At 43.9% G+C, this 22169-nt stretch overlaps 1 protein-coding gene across 1 annotated transcript in view; it reads left to right on the forward strand.

Annotated features, from left to right (window-relative positions):
- Positions 1–1035: 1035 nt before the first annotated feature.
- Positions 1036–22169, forward strand: part of LOC311136650 (transcription factor RFX3-like) — a 31146-nt gene continuing 10012 nt past the window's right edge. Inside the window, exons 1-6 of the mRNA XM_084170859.1 lie at positions 1036–1117; positions 13318–13436; positions 13502–13593; positions 14757–15024; positions 21505–21579; positions 21845–22026. Of these exons, the coding sequence (XP_084026985.1) occupies positions 13323–13436; positions 13502–13593; positions 14757–15024; positions 21505–21579; positions 21845–22026 (731 nt within the window). The 5' untranslated portion in view covers positions 1036–1117; positions 13318–13322. The remainder of the gene's footprint in view (positions 1118–13317; positions 13437–13501; positions 13594–14756; positions 15025–21504; positions 21580–21844; positions 22027–22169) is intronic.

A 22169-nucleotide genomic window follows, 5' to 3' on the forward strand; every position in this document is an offset into this window, starting at 1 on the left:
TCTAACTTGAATTGTTGTTTTTCTGCTTGTCAGAATTTAAAAACATGACTGAGCATAGAGAAAATTGGAGGTTGTTGTAAGAAGGCATGTCTATCTACTATTATACATAGTTGTGTAAGAAGAAAAGAAAGCTTGTAATTTATTACATTTAGTTGCATTGGTAGATGATGAAACCCTGATATTTAATTTGGTCCTAAACAATAGAAAGTATCTAGTGTAAATTGCATGTAATTATTTAATGACAAAGTAACTTCTATTACAGAAGTAACCCTAGTTTTTTTTTTCTCCCAAGTCTCTGAAAATGCCCTTTATTGGTTGGATGGAATAAAGCAATTATGTATTGAAAGGCATCACAGAAACTATAAAATGTCCCTCAATAACATAGACATTTGTCTAACAGGTTCATTATCCGTATCAGGTAATGAGATTATGTATATCACTAACACACAAGATCTGTCTGTAGCTTTCAAGTTTAGGTTGGCTTGAAAATCACAGGTGTGTGTGTGCGTGCGACAATGAGAGTGTGGGAGGGGGTTGCCTCCTTTCTTTGTTATCTCAACCACTCTTTATCACCCAGTTGTGTAAGGTAGTCCCGCTTTGGGAAAACAACTTGATTCAATGAACTAATGCGATTATTAATACTGTTTTGCATGTTGTAATGTGCGCATAATGAACAATTCTGTGATATTTATATCCGCAATTTTCATACATTAGATTAAATGAAACATGAATAGTATGACCCGATCCACCTCAATGTTTCCAGACGTCCCACGCTCTGCAGCAGAGCAAATTGACGCTCTGCAGCAGAGCAAATTGATGATTCACTATATTGATGTTAACACCCTCCTTAATTAATTGCAATACCGCTTATAATACTAAAACTGTTTTTCTTGTATCATTCTTTTCTCAGCAGCACATCCATCCAATACGCCATCCTTGTAGCTCCTCCTACAGAAGACTCAGGTTAGGTTGCGCGGGGTGAGTTTTATAGCAACTGTTGCCCTGTGAGGCAGCGCCATAGTCACCGTAGTCCTGGCGACTGTAACTCACCAACAACAACAACCTCTCGTTCCATCATTACCACCACACCATCCTCATCAACCAGTCTTCAGCCCAGGTTTGAATATACTTATATTTATACCAGCATGTGTTCTCTATTTCACGCCGAAGGATTCTACTTTATAAAATGTCTACCGTGCTATTTTTGTCATAAGCAAGTTAATGTCTACTCTCCTTTATTACATGGTTAGCTAGCTGAGCTAACGTTAGGTGTTATTTCCTTCCAGGTAACGTTAGAAAGCAAGGTGCTTATTTGCGAAAGTAGCAAGCTAATAAACAGCGTTTATACCCCCAATTTTTTTTATTATGTTGGGTAACTAGCTAACGTTAGCTATCCTACCCAAGTTTGCTGTGGCTCATCGGCCGTGCAATGACAGCTAACGCTAGCTAGCTTGTTTTGGCTAACGCTAGTTAACAACTAGCTAGCTACAGTCAGAGCAGGTGTCTGATTTGTCTTTCAATGACCATCGCTAACTTCCTGGTATGATGGCTGTCAAGATACCTCACATTTTCAATAATACAAAAAATGGGTAGTTTTGGCATTTTGAAACAATTCGAGCTACCATCCTCATTCAGTAATTGTTGCTAATTGAGGTTAGCAGTAGCTTCTCCCTTTTGTCTTTTGCTTGCTAGCGTACACTTGGTTAGCCAGCTAGCTTCCTTTGTAGCTAGCGTTGCGGAGCAGGTGCCACAAAGGCTTCGGTAGCGAACACTGTGTTTGCGAGAGCGGCTAGCCAAGTTAGCTAGCTAACTACTTTAGCTAAACCTTTAAATTGTTATTGATTTCAGGTCTCTTTTAAGTTGAACGTGTCATCACAATTACCCGTTAACCAGCTAGTTTCATAAGTCATAACCTATCTATAGCTAGCTAGCTAGCCAGTTTGAAATGCATATGCTATGGCACAGTGCACTAGCTAGCTAACGTTTATAATTGTTTAAGCTGATGCAAGTAAAAGCGACAATAGCTATCACATTGACATTTACCTAAAGTTGTAGTGTGTGTCAGAAAGATGCAATTGTGCTGTGAGCAGGTAGAAGAGTGCAGTTGATACTTGAAGACAAAGCACAAATAATAAATGCAGTCATCTATCAAATTCCTTTAATTGACAAGTTACATTTGGCTAATAACTGCTGATCAAACTGAACCTGATGATGACAGGTGTTTTTTTTACTTACTTGTGGGATTGGGTAGGTTAATAGAAGTGTAACCACCCTGTTTCAGCTGCGTTCTGGACTCGCTGGTCGTCTTCCCCTGCTCAGACGTTGCGTGCATTGTCATCGACTGTGTCATTGACTGACAGATTGCTATAACATATGAGGTGATTGGCTGATACGTAAAATACCTATCCAGGCGTTGTAAGATCTGGCAGATGTCAGCAACACGTGGACAGAGGAACGGGCCCACTGATTCAACCAAGCAGGGGAAATCTGCAAATTTGGCCTAAAGCTTACTGCAAATGACAGTCGTGCCTCTATCTCACAGACATTCATTGCACGGAATACAAGGTTCATAACTTTTGAATATTCAATTATAATTGGGATTGTACCATGGGTTTTCAGATGTCATTTCGTTAGGCCTACATTTTCTGACCCTCCTTGAAAATGGAGAGCAGTATAGAATCGCTGGGACAATGAAAGGGACAGCAGACAGTCAGGTTCTCAAAGTGGGAATGATGATTATATCTGGAATAGGCTGGGTGGCTTTAATCATTCTCAGGGCCATATCCCAGTTCTCTCCACTAAAGCATAATTAAAATGGCTTTGAACGCACTTTTTTTACTCTCTCAAACCTCTGCAATTTGCATTAAGGTGCACCACAAGTTTTATTAATCTGCAGCATGGAAATATCCTTGGCATCTCTGCTCTGAATGCTAGTTTGGTGTTTGCTCAGTCAAGAGCGGTTTATAGGCCTGCCGCCCAGATTCAAACATGTTTTCCTCTCATGCTACTCCTTACAGACTATTTTTTCACTTGATAAATTATAGGCTACATTATTGTATTATTGTTCACAGCAAATTGTCTATGAAAGTGTAGAGACACATGAATCTCTAAAGATTATCAGTTTCCTCCAAGTGATTTTGAGGCTCTTATGTCCTCTTGGATGATTATACATGTATTTGGACCCCTCTGCTCACTTGTTGTGAGGAAGGGAAAGCTCCAGGTTTCTTTATGTTGCATTATACTTCTTTACAGTCAGGTCCACTGGGTGTTCTCTGCAGCCAGCCGCAGCCCTCTGGTCCCACTAAGGGAGAGGAACAGGTGTGTGTCGAGATGGGGGAGGGGCGACAGGTGCACAGTGGGTCTTGTTGGGTCTCCTGACCACATAGGCCTAATTGTTTGTGAGACACCCTCACATTACCTTTCCCTGACAAACAAGCCAAGAAATTACTGGTACAGTGCCTTCAGAAAGTATTCACATCCCTTGACTTTTTCCCCATTTTGTTGTTACAAAATGGAATTAAAATTGATTTAATTGTCATTTCTTGTCAACGATCTACACAAAATACTCTGTCAAAGTGGAAGAAAAATTATAACATTTGTATAAAAAAAAGTTTTAAAAAACATCTTGATTTAGATAAGTATTCAATACATGTTACAATTACCTTTGGCAGCAATTACAGCATTGAGTCTTTCTGGGTAAGTCTCTTAAGAGCTTTTCACACCTAGATTGTGCAACATTTGCCCATTTATTCTTTTAAAAATCCTTCAAGCTCTGTCAAATTGGTTGTTGATCATTGCTAGGCAACCATTTTCAGGTTTTGCCATAGATTTTCAAGCAGATTTAAGTCAAAACTAACTCGGCCATTCAGGAACATTCACTGTCTTCTTGGTAAGTACAGTGCATTCGGAAAGTATTCAGACCCCTTCCCCTTTTCCACATTTTATGTTACAACCTTATTCTAAAATGGAGTGAACATTTTTTCCCCCTCATCAATCTACACACAATACCCCATTTTGACTAAGCGAAAACTGGTTTTTAGAAATTTTAGCAAATTGATTGAAAACAGAAATACCATATTTACATAAGTATTCAGACCCTTTGCTATGAGACTCGAAATTGAGCTCAGGTGCATCCTGTTTCCATTGATCATCCTTGAGATGTTTCTACAACTTCATTGGAGTCCACCTGTGGTAAATTCAATTGATTGGACATGATTTGGAAAGGCACACCTGTCTATATAAGGTTCCACTGTTGACAGTGCATGTCAGAGCAAAAACAAAGCCATGAGGTCGAAGGAATTGTCCGTAGAGCTCTGAGACAGGATTGTGTTGAGGCACAGATCTGGGGAAGGGAACCAAAAAATGTCTGCAGCGTTGAAGGTCCCCAAGAACACAGTGGCCTCCATCGTTCTTAAACGGAATACATTTTGAACCAGCAAGACTTCCTAGAGCTGGCCGCCCAGCCAAACTGAGCAATCGAGGGAGAAGGGCCTTGGTCAGGGAGGTGACCAAGAACCCGATGGTCACTGACAGAGCTCCAGAGTTCCTCTGTGGAGATGGGAGAACCTTCCAGAAGGACAACCATCTCTGCAGCACTCCACCAATCATGTCTAATCAATTGAATTTACCACAGGTGGACTCCAATCAAGTTGTAGAAACATCTCAAGGATGATAAATGGAAACAGGATGCACCCTGAGCTCAATTTCGAGTCTCATAGCAAAGGGTCTGAACACTTACAGTACCAGTCAAAAGTTTGGACACACCTACTCATTCCAGGGTTTTTCTTTATTTTTACTATTTTCTACATTGTAGAATAATAGTGAAGACATCAGAACTATGAAATAACACCTATGGAATCATGTAGTAAACAAAGTGTTAAACAAATCCAAATATGTTATATTTGAAATTCTTCAAAGTAGCCACCCTTTGCCTTGATGACAGCTTTGCACACTCGTGGCATTCTCTCAACCAGCTTCATGAACAGGTGTGCCTTGTTAAAAGTTAATTTGTGGAATTTCTTTCCTCCTTAATATGTTTGAGCCAATCAGTTGTGTTGTGACAAGGTAAGGGTGGTGTACAGTCCATATCATGGCAAGGACAGCTCAAATAAGCAAAGGGAAACGACAGTCCATTACTTTAAGACATGAAGGTCAGTCAGTCTGGAAAATGTCAAGAACTTTTGAAAGTTTCTTTAAGTGCAGTCGCAAAAACCATCAAGCGCTATGATGAAACTTGCTCTCATGAGGACCGGCACAGGAAAGGAAGACCCAGAGTTACCTCTGCTGCAGAGGATAAGTTCATTAGAGTTAACTGCACCTCAGATTGCAGCCCAAATAAATGCTTCACAGAGTTCAAGTAACAGACACATCTCAACATGTTCAGAGGAGACTGTGTGAATCAGGCCTTCATGTAGGAATTGCTGCAAAGAAACCACTACTAAAGGACACCAATAATAAATAAATAAATGCCATTTAGCAGACGCTTTTATCCAAAGCAATTTACAGTCATGTGCGCATACATTTTTACCTATGGGTGGTCCCGGGGATCGAACCCACTACCCTGGCGTTACAAGCGCCATGCTCTACCAATTGAGCTACAGAGGACCACAAAGAAGAAGAGACTTGCTTGGGCCAAGAAACACAAGCAATGGACATTATACCTGTGGAAATCTGTCCAAATTTGAGATTTTTGGTTCCAACCGCTGTGTCTTTGTGAGACACAGAGTAGGTGAACGGATGATCTCTGCATGTGTGGTTCCCACCGTGAAGCATGGAGGAGGAGGTGTTATGGTGTGGGGGTGCTTTGCTGGTGACACTGTCAGTGATTTATTTAGAATTCAAGGCACACTTAACCAGCATGGTTACCACAGCATTCTGTAGCGATATGCCATCCCGTCTGGTGTGCTCTTAGTGGGACTATAATTTGTTTTTCAACAGGACAATGACCCAACACACCTCCAGGCTGTGTAAGCGCTATTTGACCAAGGAGAGTGATGGAGTGCTGCATCAGATGACCTTGGCCTCCACAATCACCTGACCTCAACCTAAATGAGATGGTTTGGAATGAGTTGGACCGCAGAGTGAAGGAAAAGCAGCCAACAAGTGCTCAGCATATGTGGGAACTCCTTCTAGACGTTTGTTTCTGCCACTGTCTCTTATGACCAAAAAGAGCTTCTGGATATCAGGACAGCGATTACTCACCTCGTATTGGACGAAGATTTTTTCATCAACGAGCCGGACGCGGAGGATATCCTACAGACACCCGACAAGGCCCAAATCCCCGTCATTCGCATGAGAAAGAGACATAGGTGGACATAGGTCAGGGGGTGCTTTGTAAGGATCCGACGGCGAGCGAGTAAACTGCCTCTTCCATCAATCCTATTAGCCAATGTTCAATCATTTGAGAACACATTGGATGACCTAAGATTATGGTTATCCTACCAACAGGACATTAAAAACTGTAATATCTTGTGTTTCACTGAGTCGTGGCTGAACGACGACATGGACAACATACAGCTGACGGGATATACGCTACATCGGCAGGATAGAACGGCTGACTCCGATAAGACAAGGGGTGGCGGTCTGTGTATATTTGTAAACAACAGCTGGTGCACAAAATGTAATACTAAGGAAGTCTCTAGGTTTTGCTCGCTTGAGGTAGAGTATCTCATGATAAGCTGTAGACCACACTATTTACCAAGAGACTTTTCATCTATATTTTTCATAGCTGTCTATCTACCACCACATACCGATGCTGGGATTAAGATTGCACTCAAAGAGCTGTATAAGGCCATAAGTAAACAGGAAAACTCTCATCCAGAGGCAGCGCTCCTAGTGGCCGGGGACTTTAATTTGTGCTTATAAGCAAAAACTAAAGCAGGAAGCACCAGTGACTCGGTTAATAAAAAAGTGATCAGATGACGCAGATGCTAAGCTACAGGACTGTTTTGCTAGCACAGACTGGAATATGTTCCGGGATTCTTCAGATAGCATTTAGGAGTACACCACATCAGTCACTGGCTTCATCAATAAGTGCATCGATGACGTCATCCCCACAGTGACCGTACTTACATACCCCAACCAGAAGCCATGGATTACAGGCAACATCCGCACTGAGCTAAAGGGTAGAGCTGCCGCTTTCAAGGAGCGGGACTCTAACCTGGACGCTTATAATAAATCCCGCTATGCCCTCTGATGAACCCACAAACAGGCAAAGAGTCAATACCGGACTAAGATTGAATCGTACTACACCGGCTCTGACACTCGTCGGATGTGGCAGGGCTTGAAAACTATTACAGACTACAAAGGGAAGCACAGCCGCAAGCTGCCCAATGACACAAGCCTACCAGACGAGCTAAATCACTTCTAAGCTCGCTTCGAGCAAGCAACACTGAAGCATGCATGAGAACACCAGCTGTTCCGGATGACTGTGATCACGCTCTCCATAGCCGATGTGAGTAAGACTTTTAAGCAGGTCAACATTCACAAGGCCGCAGGGCCAGACGGATTACCAGGACATGTACTCCGAGCATGTGCTAACCAACTGGCAAGTGTCTTCACTGAAATTTTCAACATGTCCCTGACTGAGTCTGTAATACCAATATGTTTCAAGCAGACCACCATAGTCCCTGTGCCCAAGGACACTAAGATAACATGCCTAAATGACTACCGACCCGTAGCACTCACGTCTGTAGCCATGAAGTGCTTTGAAAGGCTGGTCATGGCTCACATCAACACCATTATCCCAGAAACCCTAGACCCACTCCAATTTGCATACCGCCCCAACAGATCCACAGATGATGCAATCTCTATTGCACTCCACACTGCCCTTTCCCAACTGGACAAGAGGAACACCTACGTGAGAATGCTGTTCATTGACTACAGCTCAGTGTTCAACACCATAGTGCCCTCAAAGCTCATCACTAAGCTAAGGACCCTGGGAATAAATACCTCCATCTGCAACTGGATCCTGGACTTCCTGACGGGCCGCCCCCAGGTGGTAAGGGTAGGTAACAACACATTTGCCACGCTGATCCTCAACACGGGGGCCCCTCAGGGGTGCGTGCTCAGTCCCCTCCTGTACTCCCTGTTCACCCATGACTGCATGGCCAGGCACGACTACAACACCATCATTACGTTTGCTGACAACACAACAGTGGTAGGCCTGATCACCGACAATGATGAGACAGCCTATAGGGAGGAGGTCCCACACCTGGCTGTGTGGTGCCAGGATAACAACCTCTCTCTCAACGTGATCAGGACAAAGGAGATGATTGTGGACTACAGGAAGAAGAAAAAAAAGAGGACTGAGCACGCCCCCATTCTCATCGACGGGGCTGTAGTGGAACAGGTTGAGCGCTTCAAGTTCCTTGGTGTCCACATCACCAACAAACTATCATGGTCCAAACACACCAAGACAGTCGTGAAGAGGGCACGACAAAGCCTATTCCCCCTCAGGAGACTGAAAAGATTTGGCATGGGTCCTCAGATCTTCAAAAAGTTATACAGCTGCACCATCGAGAGCATCCTGACTGGTTGCATCACCGCCTGGTATGGCAACTGCTCGGCCTCCGACCGCAAGGCACTACAGAGGGTAGTGCGTACGGCCCAGTACATCACTGGGGCCAAGCTTCCTGCCATCCAGGACCTCTATACCAGGCGGTGTCAGAGGAAGGCCTTCAAAATTGTCAAAGACTCCAGCTATGATTACTGCAGTGCATGCTTATTTGGGTTGTGTCTCAAAATAAAATAGTTTCAATCTTACCTTTTTATAGTATTGCAAGCTACATCAATAAATCTGTTACGTCGTAGTCCACTGAATTTGTCATGTGGCCCCTGATGCGTTAAGAAACCTCTGCAGGCATCGATTCCAAATGAACGGAACAGACTGGCAAAGGCAACATCTGGAAAACAATTCATTGAAATGAATGAATTACAACGAATTAGCGTAATGATTATTTGCACAGCTTGATTTGAGAAGTTATTGCTGTGATATGGGGACTCCAGTTCTAAAGCATGAGCATTTGAAGGTCTGTCTTGACACTATTATTGTTATACATTGTTAAAGTTGGGCCCATAAGTTATAGGCTATAGCCTAGGCCTATTTCTTAGGAACATGCAACCACTGTCGTGTGTGCCTCCCCCTCTTGATTTATATTCAGCCGACTCCTCTCCTATCTACAGATGTTTAAGGCAACACACACACACACGTCTGTGTACAGAGGACAGGATGTCAGAAACGGCTAGTTATCAGATCACATTACCACTTACCTGAAGTCAGGTGTAGGGCAAAATAGGACCATGCCACCTGTTCCCTGGATCCTGTTCCGTTTCCCATCACTTAAAGAGCAGCTGATTTAATTCAATTATTCATCCGTCCATTTTCATAGCTTACCAGCATAAACTGGGGGTTTTGTTTTCTTATCTGCACCCACAGCACAGCAGCCGGTGTACACTACATGTGGATCAGACATTGTTGACTGAACAGGAGACCTTTACATGTTTAAATAAGCACACCTCTGCCTGTCATCTCATTGTGTTTTTACATGACAAGGTGTACTGTATCACTGGTGTAGTCCTGTTCCATAATTGTAAAGGAAATTGGTTAATGCTGCCGCTTCAGACAGTGTTTTTATTACCTAACATTGAGTATGGTTGTATGCACACAATAATACGATTATTGTGGATAGTGAGATTAATATAATAGTTTGATTAAAACAACATTTACACACTTTGCAAGAAACAATTTCCATAATTATCCTGTTTACTTGGACACATCTGAAATCAGGTTACCTAATGGGACTTTGATAAATGCAGAAAATCGGCAATCAAAATAAACATTTTACCACAGCAATATTTTTGGGAGGCCTATTTGATTCTGAATTTGGGTGTAAATTTGTATGTGAAGTACTTCTGCAAACGTTCAGTTGTTCTGAACTCGGCTGGTGCTAGCACATGCGCAGATCAAATACATCACTGTAACTCAGATTTTAAGGTGTTTACATGTCCTAATAATTCGAAAGATTGCTCAGAAAACCAGGTGTTTTAATCGGCTTATGCTTACTTTGATTATGATCTTACGCTGATTTAAGATAGTCATGTTAACACCTTACTGTGCTTAATGCCATACTCCGTCTACTACTATAATCAGTTTAAAACCAGATTATTAATGTGCATGTAAACGTTCTCATTGCCACATAGGTCTATTATGATGGAGCTGTGAAGGAAATGAGATCAATACAAATCAGACATGCCTCTTTATTTGGGGTTGCCTTTCTTCGACAGTGTTACAACCCCTCTCTAAAACATGTTGTTTCAGGACATTCATCAATACATTTTAGGTTTAGGACAATCCACTTGCTACCAGTCTCATGCTGAAAATGGATATTGGAGGCATCAGTATTTGAGACTTTCAAGATACTGTATTCAATTTGGTTATGCCAATCAAGTTGCACCTTTATTGGCGCTGATAATGTGACGACATCTCACTCTGATCTTCTGATGTAATAGCCCCCCACCCCATTTCCTCAGCTGTCAGTCAAAGTCAAATGGGGAGGAAGGAGCCAGGGAGGGTGAAGGAGAGGCGAGTGTTGCCCTCCTCAGTGGCCTTTGTTCCTGCGTGGCTTTGTAGAACATGCAGTTGCTCAGTGGAGCACAGCGCTTAAGTGGACCACAGGGGAGTGAGAGCAGGCTGAATAAAGAGCCTAGGGATGGGGGGGCTGCGGGAGTGCGGCAGGTGCCCTGTTTACTTCCAGAAAGTCATTCCTCTCCTCGTCTCCTAATCATCAGGGGTCTCGTCAGGGGCAGGCTGCAGGGAGCAGGTGGCCTTTGTGTAGTAGGGTTCGACAGGGCCCTGCACTTTAGCTCTCCTACGGCAGGCTGCAGGGAGCAGGTGGGCTTTGTGTAGTAGGGTTCGACAGGGCCCTGCACTTTAGCTCTCCTACGGCAGGCTGCAGGGAGCAGGTGGGCTTTGTGTAGTAGGGTTCGACAGGGCCCTGCACTTTAGCTCTCCTACGGCAGGCTGCAGGGAGCAGGTGGGCTTTGTGTAGTAGGGTTCGACAGGGCCCTGTACTTTAGCTGGCAGGCTGCAGGGAGCAGAAGAAAAATGGAACCTGTAGAGACTAGAGGAGAGAGCATGACCTGCAGGGGACCTCTGGATTACTTAGCCATGTCAGCATCATCTCCCTGGCACCGACTGTCACTGTCATGTTAGTTTCTGTCGTCTGCGGTCTTCCTAGCATCGCCTTGTGATCAGGTACCTGGGCTTTTGGAGCTTTTTACACAATGTCAGGCTATCAGCAGAACATATGGAAAGTTAACTGAGCGACATTAAAAGGCCATCATCGAATCAGAGATGGAACGATAAGTGAATTAAGTCATGCAGGATTTTCATCTTCACCGGATGCTGGGAGCTCTTCAAAATGTTGAAAGTGTTTCTGTCTTGGGTTGTATCAAATGGCTAATACATTACAGAAAAAAGGGGAATACTTAAACCCCTGCTGCCCCATAAAAGTATAGGCTATGTTCCTTCCTTCAACTGAGAGGTTTCAGTTTGAAAGTCGTGACTGACGGCAGAACGACAGCAGCAGAATGTTCTGACAGGTCTCTGGTTCTTTCTGTGAACAGCATTGAACCACCTGTCTGAATCATCAGTGCTCAACTGTTTCAGTGTTTTAGCAATAAAGGATGGGAAAAAATACTATTCCATTCAATCCAGCCTCTTGAGTTAAATGGGAATGCTGCTGAGTGCCACCCTGTGCACTCGCTCTCTGTGCTGTGCAATCAGACATTATGAAGGGAGAAATGCATCTTAACACAACACCTGTTAACCTCCGTTATATCACTGAAGATGAAGAGATGGGGGAGGAGTAGGAGAGAGAGAGAGCGAAGGTGGAGGAGGCCAGGCAGACCCTGGAGAGATCCAGAGCTATTAGGAGACAGGTTAATTAACCAGGAGAGGCTTGGTCATGGAAACTAAGTTGAGCAGAAGAGGGGGGTAGAAGGAGGGAGGAGAGGGGGGGCACCATGGAGGACGGAGGAGGAGGAGAGGGGACTGTTCTATGATTAGCCTACATGCTGCGTCACTGTGAATGTCTCCCTCTGCCCAAGTCCTCATCTCACTGTAGCTCTGTGTGTTCAAGGTTTGGTCGTTAGCCAATAAAGCTGGATTCTAAATCACTGACACCCTGGATTTTGGGACATCTATGGATGTGTTCCAATGCAGAGGTGGGAGAACTAAGTAAAATATGTGGTTTGACAGTGATGGACATGACCAGATTTTCACAAAGTTAACCTAAATGAGTTTGGCAATAAATAAATCAAAAGATGTCTGAATGATAAAAAACTGTTGGAAGTTGTAAAGTAAGAAAATTTATGCATTCACTAACTGTAAGTCGCTCTGGATAAGAGCGTCTGCTAAATGACTAAAATGTCATGTAAATGTGAAGAAAACAGATTTGTGAGAGCAGAGAAAGCAGCTCATTAGGGCTGTTAAATATTAACTGGGTTTTATTGCTATGAACACGGAGACAAGAACCCGCTGCTCGGACCACTGACTCGTACACTACCTCAGTGACCTGAGTACATTCCGTACTGCTGGCCACAGTTGCCTGAGTACAGCAGCCATAATATCACAGGTACAGTCAGTGTGAGGGGTTCCTACTACTTTGTTGGAGCTTGAGCACTGTCTCCATTTGAGAGTCTGTTCTTATTCCATTTTAGCCATTTCGCTCTTATCCAGAGTGACTTACTGGAGAAATTAGGGTTAAGTGCCTTACTCAAGGGTACATCGGCAGATTTTTTTCACCTAGTCTGCTCGGGCACTCGAACCAGCGACCTTTTGGTTACTGGCCCAACACTTTTAACCGCTAGGCTACCTGCCATTTCAATGGTACTGTGATTGTATCCTTGCATGTTGTGCATAAATGATTGGTACAGAAGCTTACTTCCTGTCTTGCCAGGATCTGAATAATCACTGTTCATTAGTCAACCCGTATAATAATAATAATAATAATAATAATAATAATAATAATAATAATAATATTATTATTATAAAAATGTCAAATCATCTAGGATTTATGTCTGAGTGATATTGATTTTATACTCCCAGACCCAGACACACCGTATCTTAAATTGTTCTGGTACTGTGCGTGCAAACCAAATTGAGAAGAAGGTTGCTTGTGGAGTTCGTTGCAGTGGAGTTTGTTTTGCCACAGTGGTGCCAGGCCAGAGTTCAGAGCTTGTTGTTCTCTATAGTCCCTTCCATCAATGGCTCTGGTGGTATCCAGTTGACCAATGTGTCCTCTCGCTCTCCTGCAGGCGCCATGCAGACCCCTGAGGCAGGCGCTGACTCCGCCTCCACTGTCCATACCGCCGTGCCTGTGCAGCCCGCAGGCTCCGCCCAGCAGGTGACCTCTCAGGTGCCTGTCCAGCAACAGGTACACTGTGTGTGTGTGTGTGTGTGTGAGAGATTTTTATCTAACGCTTCGCTGTGTCGTTGCAGGCCCAGACTGTTCAACAGGTTCAGCATGTATACCCAGCACAACAGGTGCAGTACGTGGAGGAGAACAGTGGCGTCTATACCAATGGGAACATGTGAGTGTTTTTAGTGTTGTTTACACACCTTTGCCACCACTCCGCTACAGTGGCACTACACATAGTCACTTTAACGTATTCTCTGTAGTCAATGGCAACAGCTATAGTCACGGGCGCAGGGGAAGTAAGTACCAGCACAGTGAAGTACTGTATGAATGTGTGCAGTCACCTGGAGATGACCAGGAGTATCGATAAGTGCTACTGACTCTTCTCCTGGACTTGGGGGACAGGGTACACTCTCCACTGGCTAGCCCAGGCTGTGGCTGTCCCATAGTGACAGACACACAGTCACAGACAGACAGACAGCAGTCTCCGAGGGAGGGGTTCAGGGAGAGGCACGGCCTGGCTAACAGGCAGAACATGTGAGCTGAGCACACACTTACACACTATTTGAGTCTGTTAACTGTGTGTTAGTACCACATTCTTGTCTCCTCCTCCACAGAAGTAGACATAAAAGAGTACAGTAATGTCTTCTACATGACAAAGGGCGGTGAATATTTCTTACAGTTCAGATGATTTGTCAACAAGAATCCTCCCAGCGCCCCAAACTTTCCTCCATACCCTGTTATCTGTCCACCCTTATAAAAAAAGATGGCATTTTTGAAACTGCACTAAAAGTGCATTAACTTCAGTTGACTGTGGTATTTTGGATGCAGTAATTGCAGAATGACTGCAGTTACACTGCAAAATTACTGCAGTAAAAAAATGGTGTTGTTTTGGACGCAGTATTTGCAGCATACCACAATTTTTTCGTAAGGGCAGAGTTCTGGCATATGTCTTTATAAAGGGTTGAGCGAGAATATGTTTCTGGTCCACTTGAATTTATACCTGCCATCATAAAAGGGAGTTGTGTCAAGGCACTGAAAGGTGTCATTATATCAGAGGCCAGGGTAATGGAGTGACTGCAGTGAAAAACGACAAACACAGAAATCTCTGTTGGCGCAGCCACTCCTCAGGTGATTTGAGTAACTATGGAAACTCCACTTTCAATAACACAGGAATATTGAATGCCCACGAAGGCTCAGAATGGCACCGCTAATTCACATCCAATAGGCACTCTAGCACTCTATTGAAACATGCCTTTATGGAAAGGGAAATTATCCTGAACCTATTGCTCTGGGGGGGGGAAATGTGTAACTTTTTCCTCCACTGTTTTTGCCTAGACGAACATACTCGTACTCCGAGCCCCAGCTGTACAGCCAGAACAGTGGAGGGAGCTACTTTGACACGCAGGGCAGCTCTTCCCAGGTGTCCACGGTGGTGTCATCCCATAGCATGGCTAACAACGGAGGGGGGAACGGGGGGCTCACCATGAGTCTGGCTGGGGGGCAGATCATCAGTAGCTCTGGGGCCTACCTCATTGGGGGCAACACCATGGACAACTCTGCCCCCCACCCAGCAGCCCAGACCACCCGAGCCTCCCCGGCCACTGTGAGTGTACGGCCCCCCTCTACTTACTATTCTCTGTCCTGTCTGTCCCTGTCCATCCCTGTCTGTCAGGCCACTCTCTTCTGCCTGTCATAATGCATGTCTGAAGCCTTTCTTCAGTAACTATAGCACCACTTAGCTACTTCATGTCTGAGAATGTCTGTAATTTTGTTCTCTCCCTCTTTCCTGTGTTCTTCTCAGCTAGTACTTCAGTTTTCTATAGACATCTACCCATCCAGTACTGTGAAATTGAATTTCCTCTCTTTTGCTGTGTTTTATCTAACATGTAAATAAATATTAAATAGTAATCCACACCATAATATTTGTTAGTACTGCTTTAATGTGTAGGGAAGCTTTTAGATCCGAGTGCGCTCCACCGCAGTGGATCAGTGCTACCCTCTGGTGGCTGAATATGGTAGTATCACAATATGGTAATTTCACAGCTTCTGAGATAATTTATGTTATATTATTGTGGTGCAATGTCAACTATTCTGATTGTTTTGCTTGACTTTCAAAAGCAGAATTATGTCCATGTATAGACAAGACCGTATATAAAAAATAAATAAATATATACAGTTGAAGTCAGAAGTTTACATACACCTTAGCCAAATACATTTAAACTTCGTTTTTCACAATTCCTAGTAAAAATTCCCTGTCTTAGGTCAGTTAGGATCACCACTTTATTTTAAGAATGTGAAATGTCAGAATAATAGTAGAGATTTATTTAAGCTTTTATTTATTTCATCACATTCCCAGTGGGTCAGAAGTTTACATACACTCAAGTAGTATTTGGTAGCATTGCATTTAAATTGTTTAACTTGGGTCAAACGTTTCGGGTAGCCTTCCACAAGCTTCCCACAATAAGTTGGGTGAATTTTGGCCCATTCCTCCTGACAGAGCTGGTGTAACTGAGTCAGGTTTGTAGGCCTCCATGCTCGCACACGCTTTTTCAGTTCTGCCCACAAATTTTCTATAGGATTGAGGTCAGGGCTTTGTGATGGCCACTCCAATACCTTGACTTTGTTGTCCTTAAGCCATTTTGCCACAACTTTGGAAGTATGCTTGGGGTCATTGTCCAATTGGAAGACCCGTTTGCGACCAAACAGTTCTATTTTTGTTTCATCAGACCAGAGGACATTTCTCCAAAACACACAATCTTTGTCCCCATATGCAGTTGCAAACCGTAGTCTGGCTTTGTTATGGCGGTTTTGGAGCAGTGGCTTCTTCCTTGCTGAGCGGCCTTTCAGGTTATGTCGATATAGGACTCGTTTTACTGTGGATATAGATACTTTTGTACCTGTTTCCTCCAGCATCTTCACAAGGTCCTTTGCTGTTGTTCTGGGATTGATTTGCACTTTTCGCACCAAAGTACGTTCATCTCTAGGAGACAGAACGCGTCTCCTTCCTGAGCGGTATGACGGCTGCGTGGTCCCATGGTGTTTATACTTGCGTACTATTGTTTGTACAGATGAACGTGGTACCTTCAGGCATTTGGAAATTGCTCCCAAGGATGAACCAGACTTGTGGAGGTCTGCAATTTGTTTTCTGAGGTCTTGGCTGATTTCTTTTGATTTTCCCATGATGTCAAGCAAAAAGGCACTGAGTTTGAAGGTAGGCCTTGAAATGCATCCACAGGTACACCTCCAATTGACTCAAATTATGTCAATTAGCCTATCAGGAGCTTTTAAATCCATGACATCATTTTCTGGAATTTTCCAAGCTGTTTAAAGGCACAGTCAACTTAGTGTATGTAAACTTCTGACCCACTGGTATTGTGATACAGTGAATTATAAGTGAAATAATCTGTCTGTAAACAATTGTTGGAAAAATTACTTGTGTCATTCACAAAGTAGATGTCCTAACCGACTTGCTAAAACTATAGTTTGTTAACAAGAAATTTGTGGAGTGGTTGAAAAATGAGTTTTAATGACACCAACCTAAGTGTATGTAAACTTCCGACTTCAACTGTATATATACACACACACACACACACACTCTACCGGTCAGAAGTTTTAGAACCCCTACTCATTCAAGGGTTTTTCTTAATTTTTACTATTTTCTACATTGTAGAATAATAGTGAAGACATCAAAACTATGAAATGACACATATGGAATCATGTAGTAACCAAAAAAGTGTTAAACAAATATATGTTATATTTGAGATTCTTCCAACAGCCACCCCTTGCCATGATGACAGCTTTGCACACTCTTGGCATTCTCTCAACCGGCTTCACCTGGAATGCTTTTCCAACAGTCTTGAAGGAGTTCCCACATATGCTGAGCACTTGTTGGCTGCTTTTCCTTCACGTTGCTCAATTGGGTTGAGGTCGGGGGATTATGGAGCCCAGGTCATCTGATGCAGCACCCCATCACTCTCCTTCTTGGTAAAATAGCCCTTACACAGCCTGGAGGTGTGTTGGGTCATTGTCCTGTTGAAAAACAAATGATAGTCCCACAAAGCCCAAACCAGATGGGATGGCGTATCGCTACAGAATGCTGTGGTAGCCATGCTGGTTAAGTGTGCCTTGAATTCTAAATAAATCACAGACAGTGTCACCAGCAAAGCACCCCCACACCATAACACCACCTCCTCCATGCTTTACGGTGGGAACTACACATGTGGAGATCATCCATTCACCCACACCGTGTCTCACAAAGACACGCTGGATTTGAACCAAATATCTCACATTTCGATTCCAGACCAAAGGACATATTTCCACTGGTCTAATGTCCATTGCTCTTGTTTCTTGGCCCAAGCAGGTCTCTTCTTCTTATTGGTGTCCTTTAGTAGTGGTTTCTTTCAATTTGACCATGAAGGCCTGATTCACACAGTCCCCTCTGAACAGTTGATGTTGAGATGTGTCTGTTACTTGAACTCTGTGAAACATTTATTTGGGCTGAAATTTCTGAGGCTGGTAACTCTAATGCGCTCCACACTGCCCTTTCACACCTGGACAAAAGGAACACCTATGTGAGTATGCTATTCATTGACTACAGCTCAGCGTTCAACACCATAGTGCCCTCAAAGCTCATCACTAAGCTAAGGACCCTGGGACTAAACACCTCCCTCTGTTAACTGGATCCTGGACTTCCTGATGGGCCGCCCCCAGGTGGTAAGGGTAGGTAACTACACATCCGACACACTGATCCTCAACACGGGGGCCCCTCAAGGGTGCATGCTCAGTCCCCTCCTGTACTCCCTGTTCACCCATGACTGCATGGCCAGGCACGACTCCAACACCATCATTAAGTTTGCAGATGACACTACAGTGGTAAGGCTGATCAACGACGAGACGGCCTATAGGGAGGAGGTCAGAGACCTGGCCGTGTGGTGCCAGGACAACAACCTCTCCCTCAACGTGATTAAGACAAAGGAGATGATTGTGGACTACAGGAAAAAGAAGAGGACTGAGCACGCCCCCATTCTCATCGACGGGTCTGTAGTGGAACAGGTTGAGAGCTTCAAGTTCCTTGGTGTCCACATCACCAACAAACTAACATGGTCCAAGCACACCAAGACAGTCGTGAAGAGGGCACGACAAAACCTATTCCCTCAAAGGAGACTGAAAAGATTTGACATGGGTCCTCAGATCCTCAAAAGGTTCTACAGCTGCACCATCGAGCATTCCTGACTGGTTGCATCACTGCCTGGTATGGCAACTGCTCGGCCTCCGACCGCAAGGCACTACAGAGGGTAGTGCTTACAGCCCAGTACATCACTGGACCCCCCCCCCCCCCCCCCCCCCCATAAATAAAAATAATAATAATCTTCCTGCCATCCAGGACCTCTATACCAGGTGGTGTCAGCGGAAGGCCCTAAAAATTGTCAAAAACTCCAGCCACTCTCTGCTACCGCACGGCAAGCGGTACCGGAGCGCCAAGTCTAGGTCCAAGAGGCTTCTAAACAGCTTCTACCCCCAAGCCATAAGACTCCTGAACATCTAATCAAATGGTTACCCAGACTGTTTGCATTGCCCCCCACCCCTCTTTTACGCTGCTGCTACTCTCTGTTTATTATCTATGCATAGTCACTTTAATATCTCTACCTACATGTACATATTACCCCACTTACCTCAACTAACCGGTGCTCCCGCACATTGACTCGGTACCGGTACCCCCTGTATATAGCCTCGCTATTGTTATTTTTACTGCTGCTCTTTAATTATTTGTTACTTTTATTTCGTTTTATTTATTATTTCTTAAAACTGAATTGTTGGTTAAGGGCTTGTAAGTAAGCATTTCACTGTAAGGTCTACACCTGTTGTATTCGGCGCATGTGACAAATAAAATTTGATTTGATATGAACTTATCCTCTGCAGCAGAGGTAACTCTGGGTCTTCCATTCTTGTGGCGGTCCTCATGAGAGCCATTTTCATCATAGCGCTTGATGGTTTTTACGACTGCACATGAAGAAACTTTCAAGTGGTAGTGTGTATGTATGTATGTATGTATGTATGTATGTATGTATGTATGTATGTATGTATGTATGTATGTATGTATGTATGTATGTATGTATGTATGTATGTATGTATGTATGTATGTATGTATGTATGTATGTATGTATGTATGTATGTATGTATGTATGTATGTATGTATGTACAGTGAGGGAAAAAAGTATTTGATCCCCTGCTGATTTTGTACGTTTGCCCACTGACAAAGAAATTATCAGTCTATAATTTTTATGGTAGGTTTATTTGAACAGTGGGAGACAGAATAACAAAAAAAAAATCCAGAAAAACGCCAGAAATGTTATAAATTGATTTGCATTTTAATGAGGAAAATAATTATTTGACCCCCTCTCAATCAGAAAGATTTCTGGCTCCCAGGTGTCTTTTATACAGGTAACGAGCTGAGATTAGGAGCACATTCTTAAAGGGAGTGCTCCTAATCTCAGCTTGTTACCTGTATAAAAGACACCTGTCCACAGAAGCAAGCAATCAATCAATCAGATTCCAAACTCTCCACCATGGCCAAGACCAAAGAGCTCTCCAAGGATGTCAGGGACAAGATTGTAGACCTACACAAGGCTGGAATGGGCTACAAGACCATCGCCAAGCAGCTTGGTGAGAAGGTGACAACAGTTGGTGCGATTATTCGCAAATGGAAGAAACACAAAATAACTGTCAATCTCCCTTGGCCTGGGGCTCCATGCAAGATCTCACATCGTGGAGTTGCAATGATCATGAGAACGGTGAGGAATCAGCCCAGAACTACACAGGAGGATATTGTCAATGATCTCAAGGCAGCTGGGACCATAGTCACCAAGAAAACAATTGGTAACACACTACGCTGTGAAGGACTGAAATCCTGCAGCGCCCGCAAGGTCACCCTGCTTAAGAAAGCACATATACAGGGCCATCTGAAGTTTGCCAATGAACATCTGAATGATTCAGAGGAGAACTGGGTGAAAGTGTTGTGGTCAGATGAGACCAAAATCGAGCTCTTTGGCATCAACTCAACTCGTCGTGTTTGGAGGAGGAGGAATGCTGCCTATGACCCCAAGAACACCATCCCCACCGTCAAACATGGAGGTGGAAACATTATGCTTTGGGGGACAGGACAACTTCAACGCATCAAAGGGACGATGGACGGGGCCATGTACCGTCAAATCTTGGGTGAGAACCTCCTTCCCTCAGCCAGGGCATTGAAAATGGGTCGTGGATGGGTACTCCAGCATGACAATGACCCAAAACACACGGCCAAGGCAACAAAGGAGTGGCTCAAGAAGAAGCACATTAAGGACCTGGAGTGGCCTAGCCAGTCTCCAGACCTTAATCCCATAGAAAATCTGTGGAGGGAGCTGAAGGTTCGAGTTGCCAAACGTCAGCCTCGAAACCTTAATGACTTGGAGAAGATCTGCAAAGAGGAGTGGAACAAAATCCCTCCTGAGATGTGTGCAAACCTGGTGGCCAACTACAAGAAACGTCTGACCTCTGTGATTGCCAACAAGGGTTTTGCCACCAAGTATTAAGTCATGTTTTGCAGAGGGGTCATACTTATTTCCCTCATTAAAATGCAAATCAATTTATAACATTTTTGACATGCGTTTTTCTGGATTTTTTTTTTGTTATTCTGTCTCTCACTGTTCAAATAAACCTACCATTAAAATGATAGACTGATCATTTCTTTGTCAGTGTGCAAACGTACAAAATCAGCAGGGGATCAAATACTTTTTTCCCTCACTGTGTGTGTGTATGTATATGTATATGTGGATTTATTTATTTATTTATTTTACCCAGTCGGATAAACACTCCTAACAGCCTACCCGACCACTCGGAGGCGTCCGCATGCTCCGAAAGCACACTGTTGCCTCGTTTTGTATCATAATCTAATGATAAAACCGAGGGGGACAAAAATGCAAGTTCAGAATGTGGGGGGGACATGTCACCCCCGTCCCCAGTGAAAATTGTGCCCCTGGTGTCAGTACTGTCATTATTCTACTGCAACTTTTTCCTTTGTTGTTTTTGCTCCTTGGTTTATCAGATTGAAATGGCGATTGAGACGCTCCAAAAGACTGAAGGTTTATCCAGTCAGAGAAGCTCGCTGCTCAACAGCCATGTAAGTCGCCACTCTAAACGCCTCACCTTGTGCTCACTCTCTTCTAGTATCTCCAGCTCTCTCTCTCCCTCTCTTTCGCTCTGTAGTGATGGGGATGTCTCCTGTGCTCTGATTTAAATGTTTCACTTCTTTAGTTAATTGTGCTTTTAATGCCAGGTCAGTGGGTGATGGTATTTTACAGACAAGTGGGGAGGGTGATACATGGAACTATCTGCTAATGACATACCTGTGTGTAATTGACACCATATTTTCTCTCCCCCCACAGCTGCAGTGGTTACTGGACAACTATGAGACAGCGGAGGGGGTGAGTCTGCCTCGCTCCACCCTCTACAACCACTACCTGCGCCACTGCCAGGAGCAGAAGTTGGACCCGGTCAACGCTGCCTCCTTTGGCAAACTCATCCGCTCCATCTTCATGGGGCTCCGCACGCGACGCCTGGGCACACGGTGAGCTACTGAGAGAACAGATACGCTCTAATAATTAGCTCTCTTTCTCTCTCTCCACTCTCCTCCTACCCTACCCTATCTCTACATCTCCAGTCCTCCAGTCTCTCCTCTGACACCTTCAGTTTAGTATTTCCCTTTTCCTT

Source organism: Coregonus lavaretus (genome assembly GCF_964263955.1).
Source record: "Coregonus lavaretus genome assembly, chromosome: 10".
In the NCBI taxonomy this organism is placed as follows: Eukaryota; Metazoa; Chordata; class Actinopteri; order Salmoniformes; family Salmonidae; genus Coregonus; species Coregonus lavaretus.